The sequence below is a fragment of the Maylandia zebra genome, linkage group LG14 (genome assembly GCF_041146795.1).
Source record: "Maylandia zebra isolate NMK-2024a linkage group LG14, Mzebra_GT3a, whole genome shotgun sequence".
NCBI lineage: Eukaryota > Metazoa > Chordata > Actinopteri > Cichliformes > Cichlidae > Maylandia > Maylandia zebra.
This window is the reverse complement of record NC_135180.1, coordinates 6853562-6871576: the sequence shown is the minus strand read 5'-3', so window position 1 is coordinate 6871576 and position 18015 is coordinate 6853562. Positions and strand designations below refer to the sequence as shown.

General features: G+C 39.1%; 1 protein-coding gene across 3 annotated transcripts in view; it reads right to left on the bottom strand.

Annotated features, from left to right (window-relative positions):
• Positions 1 to 12988, bottom strand: part of LOC101483601 (chloride channel protein 2) — a 179825-nt gene extending 166837 nt beyond the window's left edge. For all 3 annotated transcript variants that reach the window (XM_024804945.2, XM_024804946.2, XM_076892159.1), the window contains exon 1: positions 12751 to 12988. In XM_024804945.2, coding sequence (XP_024660713.1) covers positions 12751 to 12801 — 51 coding nt within the window. In that variant the 5' untranslated portion in view covers positions 12802 to 12988. The remainder of the gene's footprint in view (positions 1 to 12750) is intronic.
• Between the last annotated feature and the right edge of the window lie 5027 nt (positions 12989 to 18015).

Genomic DNA, 18015 nt, shown 5'->3' with positions numbered 1-18015 from the left:
GAGTTACTGCAATTCTAGGCTTATGAACTGATCTTGTACAGTATGCAGATTTCACAAGCAACAAACACACAGGAGTGTTGTGTTTGTGTGTGGCATTCACACAGTTACCTTGCAGTTGGTTTATTTTAAAGTGCACTAAAACGCAGGGCTATTAGAAGCACATTAGAAATAGGATAGGCTTATCAGAAACATAGGAGACGGAAACTTTTTTAGAATCAATACTAACCATAAAGCAGCTGAGCTTGGTTTGATTCATGTTGAACAGTAAATTCCTTCAGAAACACTGTCATGTCCAGGCTCTGCTGATGCATGATTTACAATTTAATAAAGCCCTTATTTATCTTAAAATGGTCCTTTGTGAAAGCCCTCAGGTTAGCCTCTGTCTTGAATGGGTTGTTTTAGCTTTTCAAGGCCCCACTTCTAAGCCCGCTCTGTTCTGATTGGGCAGCTTTTGAAAGATGCCACAGGCTACAGAAAAAACGCAAACAGATCAGCAATAGATTCAAAGAGGCTGTGATTTAGAACTTCTTAAGGCTGTTGTCAGGCACAAGACAAGTAGGAAAAGAAAGAAAGAAAATAACAAACAACAACAACAACAACAACAACAAGATCTTACGGGCCTTCTTTTCTGTGCTTTCCATCTCTTTCAGCTCCTTCAGTAGATGCCTAACTTCATTGTGCACAGATCATGAATGGCACCAACTTTGATGATCCCCTGGCTTTTCCTCCTTTGTCACATATATTAGCAAATACCTACAAGTAGGGCTGTGCGATATGACCAAAATCTCATATCCCGATATAAGAATTCTATTGTCCCGATAACGATACAAATCACAAAAATGTAACATTTTCTGTAAATTCTGTGAATCTCGGGCAGCTCGTCTTGTGGGAAGTGTTTCCAGCTGCGCGTCATGTAGCTGGAGTCGAGTGTTTTAACCGATGCATTTTCATGCACCACGAAACAAACGATAGCGTAAAATGAAACTATAGACGTTTTTATATCGTCATCCGATATATATCGTTATATCGAACAGCCCTACCTACAAGACTACTGACAGTCCCATGAGCTTCAGATGTACTCTGTGTTTAGCGGTAATGCTACAACCCGTTACTTTACCAGTTCCACTGGGAATACTTTTTACAGGAATAAGTATAATTTCTACATTTCTCTTTCTTTAAAACTCTAAAATTTATATAAATTGAACACTTTAAGAACTAAAGCTGTAAATGGAAAGCAGAACTTAAAAAAACAAAACAAAAAACAAAAACCCAGCTGTGTGAGATGAACCCATATGAAATTCTTGAGGATCAATATTCAACAATACTCCCGGACTCATCAATACAGTTCCTCTTTTCCTCCGGCCTGGACAAAGATTGTTAAACATGTCCCAAACCATCTCAACCTTGAACTGTCCCTCTGATGTACTTATTTCTAATCCTGCCAATTCTGGTCACACCAAATGAAAATATTATCTTCACTTCTGCTACCTCCAGTTTGGCTTCCTGTCTTTTTTGCCCCCAGTACCACCAACTGCTGCATATCCTTTCCAGCTTACTCTTTATGACCCGCATGTTTAATTTGGATAGATTTTATGTCAGATGCTCTTCCTGACGCAATCCTCACCATTTGTCTGGGCTTTGGATCAGCACCGGGAGTATACTGGCTTGTGGCGCCCTGTCACTGGGTTGTCATTCAAAGAAGGTAAAGGGCTTCAAAAAAAACCAAAAACACCAAAAAGAACAAATACTATTTTGACCATTTAAAACTTTGTGTGTTCCAAGTCAACACTGATGACTATAAATAACCCTAACTGAAAGACTGATAATGAGTTTAGGTGCAGCATTTAGATGAAGCACTTTCAAAAGCCAAAAATCTAACACTAGGCACTGGGGTAGTTAGGCCAAACAAGGTGAAGAAGTCTGGGATCTTTTTCATTACACAGAGTTGATACATCAACAAGAATTCCTTTATCAAAAAGGTGTTTGAAGTAAAAGCAGCTCCAGGCATGGAAAATCTCCCAGAAAACAAACAAACAGTCACACATAGTACTGATAGTGGACTGAACATCCGTTGATGTGTCAACGCTTAAAAAAAAAAAAAAAAAAAAAAAAAAAAATCCAGCTAGGTCACTTTGAGGTGACTGAGTGCCATGATCCGATACCAAAGTCAGACTCCCCATTTGCTTGAACCCACCAAATTCAGACCGTGTCCGCCTAGTTCATGGTGATTCCTGGATAGCTCAGAGAAAAATTTCTAGAACTCACTCAAAGGTGCACAGTTAACAGTTGTGTAGGGGTTAGGCTGGAGTCCCAAATAAATCAATAACATTTCCAGCATATAAACTATCTAACCAATAATAAATCACAATGCACTTTGATATTTGCCCCTTAGATAACTAGTAATTTCCTTAGAGTTGATAAATACCCATTACATACCCATTATCTTGCCATCACCAGTGTGTGAATGTGTGTGTGAATGGGTGGATGACTGGATGTGTAAAGCGCTTTGGGGTCCTTAGGGACTAGTAAAGCGCTATACAAATACAGGCCATTTACTATTTTTACCATTATAAATTGCTTGACAAAAAAAAAAAAAAAAAAAAAACAAAAAACACCCAACTACAATTTCTTATTTTATTTTTTGTATTAAACATGGTTGTGGAATGTTACAATTAATTCTCATCTTCTAGATTTTTGTTTTAGTTTTAAACTAACATTGCATTTTATAAATAAACAGATTACACAGTTATTTACATCTAACAATGTTTCACCATTGTTAGAGGTAAATAAGGTCATTGAGGTTGAACCTCAATTACACTTTAAAGGAAAACAACTTGTGCAATGCAAGTTGTGCACGACATTTGATTTAATCATTTATATTGGTTTTCCTATGAGAAACACTATTGCAAAAGCAAACAGAAGACTCATGGGACTGGTAATGTTTAACTTGAAATCCTTAATTTACCAGTGTTGTCATCATTTTTTCCTGTTGTGTTTTGACTTCAGTTCCTGAACATGTGAGATAATGTTTCGAGGACACAAAGGTTTAGCCAGCATAACAGACTCCTGTAGTGATTGTTTAAATGTAGGGTTGTTGTTCACCTATCACCTGTGTAGTGGATGGGCCACATGAAACAGTTCTTTCCTTACTAATAATCCGTAAGATCTATTGCTGGGTTTTCTGATTTTTTTATTTTTATTTTTTTTTAAGTTTATAGTTGTATGTACTTAAAAATTAAATTTTTTGTGACTTAACCTCCAAGTACCTCATGCTTAAACAAGTGAATGCACTGGAGCGTGCCTCTCTGAAGTTAACATAATGCTACAGACTGTCTAGGGAAAACAGTGCTTGGACACTGCAGCACAATCAAAATTATTGCAGCTGTGTGAGATGAACTTGTTATCTTATCTCCTTTGAAATTGTTGTTTTTTAGATGGGGACAAGGTCTGCAACCACTCGCAGTCAGTTCAAAGTGATTTCAGTGGATCAAGAAGGAAATAAAATAGCAATAAGTTGGACTGTCAGTCTGCAGTCATTGGTGATAACTGCTAAACTAGTGAAAATCACAAATCAGAGTCTAGCCAGAACCTCACAAATTTGAAAAAGAAATTCAAAATGATATAGGTACTTGGCAAACACACTATCCAGAACAGAGCCAGCTGGAAACCAACTGGATCAAGTCCCCCAGTTGCAAAAGGCATGTAGATGAATTGCACTCATCAGTGCAGATTGCCAACACATTGCAGTCAATCTTTCTGCATTTATAAATTAGACAGCAATTATTTGCAACCTTAGGCCAATCTGACTCATCTGAGTTGGACCGCTATTGTTTGACGACAGATCTCTCAAAAGACCACCTTGTGGTTAAAAGTGATTGCCCAGAGGTTGAGGTTTTTGCACAGGGCAACCAGCTGGTCACCACAACTACTTTTAAATGCAATAACCAGACAACCACCAATTTTTCCTACTCACAAGAAGTCTGCTGTCCTATTTTTATTTCAATTTCACTGACCCATTACCGGGATGACTGAGATCCTTCACAGACACACTGACCCATTACCATTTTCTCTCTTTTTTTTTTTTTTTTTTAAAAACAAAGAGTCTGCAGATGTTTAAGGTAAAGCAAAAAAAGTGTTTCCTGAAAAACACAGTAAAACGTTTCTCATATGACATCTTATACACTGGACTATGTTAGATTAATTTAGCAAAGTGATGAGACACTAAAGGTTTAAAGGGTAAAAATTACCAGAATTCAAACATAAGTTCAGACTGAAGGAGTTAATCTAGAGACGGGTAGTTATGATGTGAACTTATCACATGCATTCCTTTCTACTTTGATTAGGAAGTCTTCACAAACTGAGAACGTGTGAAACATATCTGTGGAGACACTCATATAAACAGAAATGCTTACATTTTTTTCCCCTTGAAAAGCATAAGTGCTGATATGGGTGTAAACAGTAAACACTGGTTCTTTGGATGCAATCTGATGTTATAGGTAGAGCAGGGCGATATGACCACAAATATTTATCACGATATACATTTGAAAATTTGCGATAACGATATAACTGACAATATAATTGACACTAGACAAAATACTTTACAACTCCACAACTTTATTAGTGCAAAAAAAACAAACATCTATGTATTTTCACTTAAACAAGCAGCTGTTTTTTTATGTGCATTAAAGTTATATAAAAATGTAACAGTGCAAATTACTTGCTGACAGTTTAACCAAAAGGTATTTCCAGTGGAAATTGGCCGACATATCCTCAGCATAACCATGCATAATATCCACAAAACTTAAAAAGAGGTGTCTCACTCACACACACACACACACACACACACACACACACACACACACACACACACACACACACACACACACACCCCTATGTTGAAGTACAGTATCACTCCGCGAGGCTCCTGCCTACGATAGCCGTAATGCTCCGACAATGTGCTCCGTGTACGACATAAAATCATTTCGAGGTCAGTAAACACAACCAGAATTCAAACATAAGGCACACGGGATTATAAGGGGCACTGTCGATTTTCAGAAAAATTAAAGGATTGATTTTAAGTGTGCCGTATTTTCCAAAAAAAAAAAAAAAACACTGTAATAACAACGGCCCCGCTAGCATGCTCTACCAAAAATAGTGCTTTGTTGAGTATCTGATGGACAAAAGCTAAACCAGTTCCACATCACTGAAGTTGCAGCATTTTTACAAACCAATTCTGGTTCATCCGTTTCATTCAACGATCCCCTTTCGCCCTTCTCATTCTCCGCCATTGCTTATGAAAACAAAAGGCACTGCGCATGCGCGTTTTACCCATATTCTATCGCGATATTTCATTTTCTTATTGTTGCCCAACATTATACCGGTATCACTGTGAACGGTATGATATGGCCCAGCCCTAGTTATAGGTCAAGAAAGTAAAAATTAGTTTTTACTGTGACATCATCACATTTTATTTCTTCCTTCTTTTAAGATAAAGAAGTAGTTTAATTACCCTTTACCACAATCTACTATATGTATGTACCCCATTTACTTTTGTTGCGTTCCAGTTGACTTGGATATTTTGTGAGCAAGGCCCATCATTCTGCTTTTGTGACTGACAGCGTTTTCAGACAGAATTTAACAGTCAAAGTAAGGAAACATTTAGCCATCTGCTACGATTCCTAAAATGATCAATATTACAACAGTTTACAAAAAAAAAAAAAAAAAAAAAAAAAATGAATAGACAATATCAGTTCAACTTGAAAACAACCAGCCTTCAAACCAGTTACAGCTGCATTTCAATCACAACTCCAAGTAAATGATTTGGCAGACTTTTATAGTGGATGCCCTTTCTGAGACAACCTCCCAAAAAGATTTCCCTTGTCCCAGTCTAAAAGTCAGGGATCTTTCACTTGTTGGGCACATGTGTAAACCAATATCCAACACCAAAATAGTACATTAAAGTACTAAAGAAGTGAATTCCTTCAGTGGGCTGGTTTCAGTCATTATGCAAATGTATGTTTATAAGAATGAGGAAACCTGCAGTCAGCTGAGACTGAAGAAGTCACTTGGATGAGCGACGAAACGTTTCTCCCACAAAACGCTATGTCCAGATGAACAGAATCAAGTTTTGGAGATTTACTTTCCTGGATGATTGAGAATGCATCAAGAAGCTAAACTAAATATTTCTACTACTGTTGAACAGTAGATTTTTTTGCCACAACTTGCACTGCGCAGTCTAAAGCACAGCATCACACACACCGATCTGTTGTGCTCAACATCATGATTGTCATCTTTCTTCCGGCTGTGCACTCCCACTGTCCTTTATTACCACTTTATCGCCATTAAGTGCATTATCAGGTTACACCAAGTGACTGACAAAATCCATCCATCCATTCTTTTCCTATTATCCATTTCAGGGTTGCGGGGGGCTGTAGCCCAGCTGTCTTAGGGCGAGATGCGGGATACACCCTGGACAGGTCACCAGTCTGACGCAGTGACTGACAAAATTGTACAGTTAATTTAAACATGATGAATTCCTCTCTTTTTTACCTGCACAGGTTTTAAAACATAACTAATTTTTAACAACAAGCGCTCCAGCAGAGCAAACCTCTACCAAGACAGCTCAGTAAAAATTAGATGCAGGTAGCATAACAGAGGTTTACTTTGATTACACGAACATGTTGTAGGAGTTGGTCATGGATAATAGGTATTGATTTGGACATGAATAACTTGAGCTTATTATATAATATTACACTACAGTATATTTCTCACTAAGTAGGCAGCTCATTCTCTCTCTTGACAATACTTTCTTTGAGGATATAACACATCTTGGGGTCATCTTGAAAGAAAGACAAATGTGAAATGTAAAAGTGAGATCACTGAGTTCACGTGGACACAAAACAACATTGTGATATTTAGAATCCCCATAGATCATTCCCTATATGCCCATATGTCGTCAGTACAAACAATAGCAGTCAGAAATATAGTTTTAAATAGTTCTATATAGCATTATTCCTTTTACCTCTCCTTCAGGGTCAACAGCTTGATCTGAAGGTCAAAAGCCAAATGTTTCAAATAATATTTACATTTTTTTTTATACTGTACACACTATATGGTGGCAATACTTATCCTTAGTCAGGTACTCGAACCACCTCAACTGGCTCCTTTCAATGTGGAGGAGCAGCGGCTCTACTCTGAGCCCCTCCCAGATGGCTGAACTATCTCAACCCATCTCTAAGGGAGAGGCCAGCCACCCTTTGGAGGAAGCTCATTTCTGCCGCTTGTATCTGCGATCTCGTTCTTTCGGTCACTACCCACAGCTTGTGACCATAGGTGAGGGTAGGGATGTAGATCGACCGGTAAATTGACAGCTTCGCTTTTACACTCAGCTCCCTCTTCACCACAACAGACCAGTACAGCACAGCATCCGCATCCACAGCAATCCGTCTGTCGATCTCCCGCTGCCTTCTCCCATCTCTTGTGAACAAGACCCCAATAAACCCTACCTCTGCAAGCCTGCACACACACAGACACTATTACAGGCCAACACAGTTAAAAGGTATGTAGTGCAGCACCATAGCAAAATTCAAGGTTTCCTAATTGCTTTTGGCTAGAGAACTGTTCCTGTCATCTTATTACAGCCAGTTTCATACCACTCTTTGCAGTCAAGTGAATGTGCTTTGTGTTTTATATTTGTTATCCATTCTTTTTTCTTTTTTTAAATTGACATCACCTCGTTGAGAGTTTCTAATCAGCTCTGCTGAATCTCCCGTATTTGCCTAAGATCCGTTTTTGATCTCTTCTCTGATCCATATTTGTTAAGGACTCAAGAGGAGTAAGAAAGAAAAAGGTGTGGCACTAATCACGAGACACGCCTCAACACTAAAAACTGCCTCATCCTTTTAATCTAATGGCCTATCGAGCTTAACCTTTCCCTCCCGCCATCTCTGGGTGATTAATAATCAACACAACCCGGCCTGTGTGATCAATGTATCTTAGAACAAAGCGTAAGTCGCACAAACACATCCCAGCTTTTGTTTTACCTAAAAAGGCCCAGCCTCCATTTGTCCCGGCCTGTGAAGTGATTGCCAAATGCACCGTTACTATGTGTGGTTTCATCATTAACAGGTTTAAGAATTTTGCTTTTCTGAAACCATCCTCAAGAGCCCTCACACCAAGAGGCAAATCCATCACAACTGTTTGTGAAAGAGTAAATACAGGTGGACACATCAGTTTATGAAAGAGAAAAGAAACTAAATGCTTGATCTCTTGTGACAGAAAGAAAACTTGTTAGAGGCTTTTGAAGCTTATCTGCAGTTAGAGCCAGCTTAGGTTATGCAAACAGCCCTTTCTGCACACAGTCAAAAGCAGGGGGTCAAGTAGCTCTTGACCGGTCTGCAAAAAGAAAAAAGAAGAAGAAGAAAAAACTTCACCCACAAGGCATAATGAAGCAGAGAGAGATCCAGTGAAGGGAAATTTCCACTATGAATGCTGGGAAGCAAGCTTCAAACAAAAAATTACTACAGTGAGGCGACAGACGCAAGGTTACAAATGATTCTGTGTCACAGCAAGACAAATGGACACAACCCACAGAGCCACCCCACTAACACAGGGAAATATGGACTCGCAAATTATGAAGTCTCCATACTTCTTTAGCTGACACTTTCACTTCCTCATCGTTTTCAAAAAAGCCTTCGGTCAGTATAATAATGGAAGCACATTCCCAATCAGAAGACCTGCTGTCACAAAATACGCCTGCCCGTAACTTCCCTTCCAATGAAACAGTCTGACTGAAATAAGGTTCCAGCATTGCCTTTGTGTCATCCTGCATCACCATAGACGAGCGCAATCAGTGACCATCTTTAACTCTGTATTTGCATGTTGTCCTATCACTCATATCTGAATTACTGAACATGCACGCCCAACAACCACACTGATACGGGTTCTGGAATAGCTGGTCGTAAGCCTCCACACATACCATGTCACACTGCAATAGCAAGCCATCAAAGCCAGTGAGTGAGATAAAAGGGCAAAGGTGGTGATCAGCTGGCTGTCCACAATGTTAGGACTCTAACGTCTAACAATGTCACACCTTTATACACTACACAATTTACTCAGTCACTTAGTGGGGAAAGTTGCCCATTCAGTGGTGCCAATTCCACATTAAGAGATGCTGAAAACTTTCTTCAACACTAGAATATCAGGGTGAGAAGCAGCGTCTTCCAGTCAGACTTTACCAGAATCAGTACAGGAGTGTACCCATCAAACATTTTATAATAGGTTACGCTCCAATATGAACATCTTCGACACTCTACAGAAAATGTATCTTTAAAGTTTCCTGCTTTATATTAGTTTGTAGTCAATCCATCTCTGGACTCTTAGCCAGCGCTACCCTTAGCTTTCATAGCCTCTAAGCCAAGCCTCTGCTGATTTCATTATTTTCATCTAATAGTAAAAATACATGATCCAATGCGTAGACGTCTCATTGGTATGTGGACAGTGTCTTTTTTTGGACTAAAAAAAATAAATTAAAAAAAAAGGGGAACGTTTTGATAAAAGCAGTGTTATTGGGAACATTTTTCTTTAGAAGAAGAAGAACTGTTTTTCATCTGTTTTTTCTGGCCCCTAATTGTTCTTTGAAGACTTCGCAATCTTGAAAAGCAGAAAAGTAGTAAATAGACAACATATCTGATAGCGTAGGGTTAAGGTTAGAAATATTTAAGTCTCAGGGGGTTCTTTTTTTTTTTTAAATGAATAAATAACATACGTGTTAGCATCTTGCAATTATCATAATGCAACATGATGGAATCTCTTGTTGTCACCAACTCCCTTTAAAACTCTAATTTAAACTCCAGATTGCAACAGAGACACTTTCCATTATGTCCTTTGTTCAGGGTTATTTTTGGAATCTTTATAGCTGCAGGAGATATTACAACACTTTCCGTAACTTTATTAGCATTCCTCGTGACGAGTAATCCAACTGTTTTAGCGCCTCCAAGAAGCTCGCGTGTCGTGTGCACTCCGTGTTTGGCACCAGTGTGATCGTTCTGTTAATTATTACGTGTTCACACAGTTTTGCAAATAAATTGGAGCAACGCCGACAAACAGGATTTCACTTTATTGCTTATGATAGCGGTCGCCACGGAAAATGTCATAAATATCAGCCTGTGACATCTGATAGGCTACTCACACCACTGTACAAGACCTATTAAAACCTTACGTTTGAGCTAAAAAAAAAAAAAATTATAAAAAAAAAAAAAAAAAGCCTAACCCTTAAACTGCTATCAAACAGTTTTGTTACAACTTCTTGGAAGAAGAAGTCTTTAACATTTGCTCAGTTATTTATTCTCTTGCTCATTTCAAAAATGATTTGCTAATGTTAACCTTGCAATTGACAGTTATGAAGGTCAAAAATATTACTTCTTGACTGAAGGTGTCATTTGCTGATAATTCGTGCAACAAAAGATGTGCGTATGCTTACGTAACTTTATACACTAGATTCACACCATGTACCATTCAAACACGCGCAAATGTAACTTTATGTTCTTGAAGAAACAGCCGAAAATCAGCTACACGCACAAACTGACGTGTTAGTCTGATGTTAGCCGACAATATGTTGAGGCTGCTTTTCTGCCAGTGTTTCTGTACAGCCAGCCTTTCAACCTTCCTAACAGCCAAACTACACTGGCCTCTTTGAGCATCCACTGCCCACAACAAAACCCACACAACCACCACGACTGCCAATATTGCACAAAGACACCATGTTACTACAACCCACGGCGAGGGGATGGGGGCAGAGAGAGAACTCATTTATGATAAAAGAGGTTATTCGCACACTGGAGCTATTTTTATTTGATTCCATTTCACAATTTTTGTTCCTGTAACAATCTTCTATATGCTGTGAAGTAAGCCGAGATTAACAAAGGAAGTAGTCTGAACACGTTTTTTCTTCCTCCCTCTTTCTTTCCGAGAGCTGAAGGAACGGGCACGAGACCCTGCCAGGGTGACAGAGCGTCCAGTGCTGAATCAGCGGGTCGCAAGTTGTGTAATCTCACACACACACACACACACACTAGCAGAGGCAGGGTGGACAGAGCCGAGTGTGTCTGTGTGTGTGTGTTTGTGCAAGGAAACTTCAAGAAAAAAGAAACAGAGGCCCAAACAAGTGTTACAGTTGTGGCTCCTCTTAATTTAAAGCCTCAGTGCCGCTGAATGGATCCAGTTGGCCTATAAGACGAGTCTCTTCAAACAGCCAATTCTTTAGGCTTGACCAAAGTTTTGTTTTTGTCAGGAAAAGTGCACACGCACACGCACACACACACACACACACACACACACACACACACACACGAGGGGGACTCTCAGCTTAAAGCCTGCCCTGTAACCATTCTGAGGGATGTGCTCAAATTTACCAATTAAAAGCCCTCACTTAGTCCTCTTATGGAGTGGGAACCTACAGGCCCTGATCTCTATTCATTTGAGGCCCTGTGGCATTAAAATGTGTGGGAGCCCCCTGCTGTTTAAATCAGGTCTAAACGCAGTCATCCAAAGCTGCATGAAGACTTTCTAGGACTTCTGACAACTGCTTGTGTAATGTGTAATTAAAAAAAAAAAAAAGCAAGATAAAGAAGATGGCCTACGATAACAATGGTGAGCCAGATGTGGGTGCTGCACGAGACACTTGCACAGCTGCCAGTTGCATCACAACCTGCTGTGTGCTGCACCCAAGCCGCTAACCAACGATGAATTGATCCATTGTCTGATGCTGGTGGTTGTATACACATCCAGTGCTCCTGACACTACCAGTAATCCCTATGACATGTGCATGTTTACCCAAACTATCTAACAGGCATTTAATTTATTCATCAAATGGCGCTTGCATTGTAGCAATTTAAATCTTGACAAAACGCTGTCCAGCAAGATTCATTTACTTATTGGCAGTCAGATATGCATTGCAAAATTTACATTTAGCTAATAAAGCATCTAATAGTACGGTTGCGTTCATCGGTTGGAAATGGATGCAGTACTGTTTGATGCAAACTGGTATAATTTGTATGCAGAATTAATAAACTCACTTACACATTAAAACTGCAATTAAGTAAGTAACCTTTTATATGGTATTATGACAATACAGACGACTCTTACGGCCAGATTGTTTTTTTAACAGTGGAGTTTGGCTGAACTCTTGCGTGGGTGTTATCGGCTGCTACCTATTGACAGAGCCAAATCCAGATGTTCGGACAAACACCTTTACTTCCAGAGCTACAGCGAAGCCGCAAGCCGGAGAAATTCAGTGTGTGGTGTTCACCAGTTTAGGAATTAGCTCATGTTAATTCACAAGAATACATGACTTGCAATTACGGAATTAAGGACACATTAGCCCGACACAGCAGGCTCCCGACACCGCAAACCTCGACCATTCACGTGAGAACACCCGGAGGTTGAACTTCGTTTAAAATGTGACAATTTATACTTAAAACTTGTGTTTTCTACCGCATACACACTCCACAAGAAATTTCCACAGTCACATAGGCACACCGTTGAATTCGGCACGTACATACTGCCCCACACTTCATTCATCTCTATTCCAGCTTTTGGCCACACTTGGCTCACACGTTGCTCTTTATCGTTGTCTCCAACAGTTTAACGAGCAAAAAGGGGCACACGGTGGCTTCTCCGCCAACCCAAGAGAAGTGGACGCACTGTCGAACAAGGGAACAAAGTTCAGAGTGGTGACAAGCGAAGACTTACAAGAGTTTGTTCATACTGCAGCGCCCGCTGATCTGACCCGTCTCCTGCCATGGTTCAGCTCGCGGTTTTCAGGTCGCCAAGTGAAAGGAAAAGCCGACAGCGCTATTGTGTTCTCACTGATTAAAGCATTAGATTTACTGTAGTTTCTGTTAAGGAGTTCACAAACGGAACTCCAAGTAAAGACTGTGAACTGGTTACAGTAAGTTCCTTCATTTTATAGCCTCAAGTTCTCAACAAGATAGAAGGCTGAGGCGGAGCTTTTGCTAGTTTAAGTGGGAGGTGTCAGTCAAGCCAGAAGGAACCTTTCGGTTGTTCATAGTTTTTCTTTTACCTTTAATCCTTTATTTTCTTTAGATAAAAATTAAAACCAAAACAAAACAGTCTAGTTTAGTATATATGCTTGTGTTGTTGTTGTTGTTGTTGTGTATGTAATCAGGGAATTCATTAAAGGTTAAATAATATGAGTAATTAAAGCCTTCTGAGCTGGTCCAAGCTTCTTCAGGACCAAAAAACAAAGGACAATCAATCTAACCGTGTTCATAAGGAACGGTGCTGCAGTCATATGGTAGAGCTCCTAATGACTCCTCATCTCACAGCAAACATTTAGACTTATAACAGGAAATGCACAGGTTAAAGTGTGCCCCACTGTGTCTGAATGCACAATAACAGAGCCCTGGTACTGAACAAAATGTAACAATTTTTAATGTTAGAAATAGAAATGTCTGCATTTCGGTGGGGGGGGGGACAAAGCTCTTTTGAGTTAAGCATTCAATTGTGCTCTGAAAAAATAACTCTGTGTAGGAATGCACAGTTTTATGCTCACAAATCACAATGGGCATTTTCAAAATTACTGAGGTTAAATCAGTGAATGACACAGGCGGCCTGAAACACAGTATGTGTGAAATGTTCTCTTTGGTGTCATATCTCTTTACTAAATAGTGAAATCTATATCTCATTGTAGCTATTTATTTCTGCATTAAGCTAGCTGCTACAAACACAATGCACCAGTGATAGGACAGGTGTTCTACAAGGAATACAATCTCTGAAATATCTCTGACACAGATGAATCCATCTTTTTTTTTTCTTTCTTTTTTTAAGTATGATTAATGCAAGTTTTTCCCTGACATGACCCAATCTTTAAAGGTTGCTTAAACCCTGATGTATCGCATCGCAGAGATGTCAGCTAAAGTTAAAACATTGTCAGGCTGTATTCTCATGTAATATGAACTGGAATCACATCGAGTCCAGAATTTGTACCTAATCCGCGTTACTGTTTAGCCTTTAGTTACAAGACCAGAGATGATGCAGTTTAGAAGCATTAGGTTAGGTAGAAATCTTCTATTAGGAAGTAAATAATTTTAAAAGTACATAGAAGTATGTAATCCTGGTTGGGGTGGACAACTACACTTAATGTTTTTGGTAAAATGTTACAACCTTGTGGTGAAAGTTTCCATTTAATATTGGTTTCCATTTAAATGTATTTGATAAGGTAGCTGAAAACCTCTGAAGATTGAGTTTGAGTTGTTGCCTTCCAGCCGCCGTTTTAGAGTACCTGTGAGGAAGACTAAAAGACTCCAGGTCTCTTTTATCCCCACTGCATCTTGTCTCCTCAATGGCAAATAACTGTCCTTGGACTTTTTAATCACTATTATTGTCATTATTATTTTATAGTATTGTTCTGTTTATTTATATCCTGCTGCTAAACTAATTTCCCCTTGTGGGACAATAAAGAAATTGAATTGAATTGAATATTTACTACAGTATTTGAGGCTTTAGTGAAGTATTATACCAGCTGACCTGTCAATACTGACCACCAACAAGCTACACTGTGTGAACTTCACAGGTAGTCCATCTAACTCACAGGTGTCAAACTCCAGGCCTCGAGGGCCGGTGTCCTGCAGATTTTAAATGTGTCCTTGATCCAACACAGCTGATTCAAATGGCTAAATGACCTCCTCAACATCTCTTGAAGTTCTCCAGAGGCCTGGTAATGAACTGATCATTTGATTCAGGTGTGTTGACCCAGTGTGAGCTCTAAAACCTGCAGGACACCGGCCCTTGAGGCCTGGAGTTTGACACCCCTGATAACTGATGCATTTCAATCTGTTTTAAGGGATGAAAGATATGACATTTTCACAAAGCTACACTGCCAGCGAGAGTAAAATTTGGAGCAGTTCATTAAAATCTCTAAGATTATGTAATCTAATCCTTTTTCCATTTTCTGATGCCAGGAGGAAGTGTAATTTTATTTTGCCATTGTTTTATACATAATATTTACAGACACAGCACGCTACTTTATTCAAATCTAATAACATTCTGTATATTTTCTTAGTATTTGTTACTTGCTAGCACAAATGCTAACATGCTAAAGTAGAAAACTAAAATGGTTCATATTATAAAAAAGAAAAATTCCAAATGTTGCAAACATCAATATGTTACCAGTGCAGACATGTTTGCATGCTAGGATGCTAGAACTATAAAGCTGCATCAACACAAGGATGACAATGAGGGATTCGCTCATCATGGATCACTTTGAAGGTGATGGTTATCTCTATTGGACATTCCAGCCTGTGGCTACCCAGTTAATTTGCTGGCAGGTTATCTGTGAGTCACCGGTATCGTGCTCTCTCATCAGCAGTCGCTTCAAATACTTGTCTCAAAGTTTATCTTGGGACCTGCCAAATTTACATCGCCTTCTGTGTAGATGTAACCAATAGCACCACACCATTGGATTACCATTTTGAACCCACCAAGCTAGCCAACTTTGAGGGTTCAAATTACAGTTGACTTTTTCTTTTTCTTTTTTAAAACAATAAAACCAATTTTCTACCCCAATTCAGATTTATGTTTTATATTCCTTGGGGAGAGGAAACGTCTGTAACAGTTGTATGTTTTTTGTTTGTTTGTTTTTTTAATGTGGGAGATGTAATGAATGCTTGGAGACAGAGCATTTGGCTTTGGAGTAGATTCAAACCCAGCAATCACCTGCTTACCCCAGTGAGCCCAGGATGTTTGATTTTGCCTTTTTAGCTGGTGTTACCATGTTAGGATAAGAAAGCTTCTCTCAACAGATGGCACTCTCAAGCTGCGAGCTCATAAAATCCCCAGTCTGTCTAAACCTATAAGACAGGTTGCTTTCACAGTACTGACTACTAAATATTTCCTTGTTATTGTTTTCTTTAGGTGGTGAATCAGCTGAAGCACTAGGTATTTGTTGTTTGCGCTGCACAAGGGAGTGATCCATTTCTGCCTTCATTAACCATCTTGCCATCAGTCAGGGGCTTTAGAAATTAGCGAATTTTGTTTAATTGTATGCTATACAGCAACTGAGACTTAAACCCAATAGGAAAATGTTTTTCCAGTGAATAAATCTAGTAAAAAGTAACCTAGTGGCTTTTCTCAAAGACTTCCATACAATGTGACTTATCTTTTGGCAAATTCAGGCACTTCTACTAGGTTTCATTTTGTAGCACCAGAAACTACATCCATTATTATTATACAGTTTATAGAAGAATGATCATGTTTGCATTGTAATTTTGAGGATGTTAGCATTGTGATACTGGCATTTACTGTTTTTCCTCTGAGGTACAGACTCACAGAGTTTTGAGTCTGGCTGTAGATGTTCAGTCTTGTTAAGTAAGACACAAAGACACAATATCCCATTCTGCTTATTGTTTTGGAATAAGATACTCTAACATAAAAGAATCACATCTGAAAGATTATGCCTTGAAATAAAAGATAGAAAGTTACTGATCTGAGCCAAAACCACAGACAATCAGATCAATGCAGAGAAAGCTCACTCTCACTCGGTATCACTTGAACAAACCTTTTCATGTGCAGAGGTTAACCATTCTAAAGATATTAACTGCTATCCAGTCGAACAAAGATAACTCTTCCTGAGGTCAATAATGTGTTAGATTTAATTTGTCTTCAGAAACCTGATACTGAGAAACTCAGGTGTTTGATGTTCTTTTGCAGTGATGTGAAACAAATACTAGGAACCTATTCATAGCTGTTAGCGGGGAGTCCAACCTGATATGAAACTCTACAAAAATACACACTTGAGCTCACTGCTGTTGGACAGAAGAGGTTAATCATTAGAATAGCACTGCTTTGTGTGAATCTTGTTTGAAAGCGACAACCTTTGTAGATTCAGCTCCTATCTTGTGGAGCTGCTGTTTTTAAGGTTACGCAAGGGTTCACATTCTTGAAACTCATGACTCACAATGGAAAATGGCTGGAGGTATGTGATGAGCAGAAACACCAGCTGATCAACAGCAGTCATCCATCTATTTTCTACCACTTATCCAGATCTGGGCAGTGATGGCACAAAACATTTATTGAGGGATCTATCTTCCCTACTACATCCTCCATCTCTCTCCGTCTCTGGCCTCTGCCTGGTTCACTTGTTGTATTTGAGAGCGTCCAGAATACTTTCACAAAGCCATGGTTGTATATAGAGATTGAAAAAGAAAATCAACCCCTTGTGCAGTTAAATCTGTAGTTGTCATCCAAGGTGCATGTTTGTTAGTAAGAGCTGAAAGGAGTCACAGGTCTAAAAATGGTGACAACTGAAAAACAAAACTGGAGCCTTTAAAAATGCACGCCACGCACCAAAACGGTGGCTATGTCCCTATTTTGTTATATTAATCTGTTTTGAGGAGGGTTGGCTAAACTGTCATGAAATGTGGACTCTGACACAGATGGGTGAAATTGAAAGGTATTGTACGTTTAATGATTGCTTTTTAGTCCAAAGGAACAACATCCAGCCGGAAAGAAGTCAATGAGGCAGAATAAACTGAAACAGGGATAATAGGCAAACTCAAAACAAGAACAACAACAAACAAAGGATAACAAAAATAAAAGTGAGAATGGAAACTCACAGCGAAATTCCAAAAACTCCAAACACTGGGTCAAAGACCTAGGACCATGACATAAATGATGAGGCAGCTAGTCTGAAATAATTCGCACATTGTTCTTAAGGAGACCACAAAGTTTATCACAGTTTATTTTGTCATTAAAAGTCTGCAAATTAAATATGTTACCCTCAAGAAGAGCAGTTTTTCTCTGATTACCATTATGCATCTTTCTCCAAATATTGCCCCTGTAGTACCTTGATGGAAATGCATTATTAAAACTTAGTGAAACTTGCTGATTTAAGTCACATTTTTCCAGTTCAGAGATTTTACTGCCATGTACAGGTATATCATTTTACACGGTACAAGATTTGGGGCTACGTCCAAATTCAGTCTAAACAGTGTATGT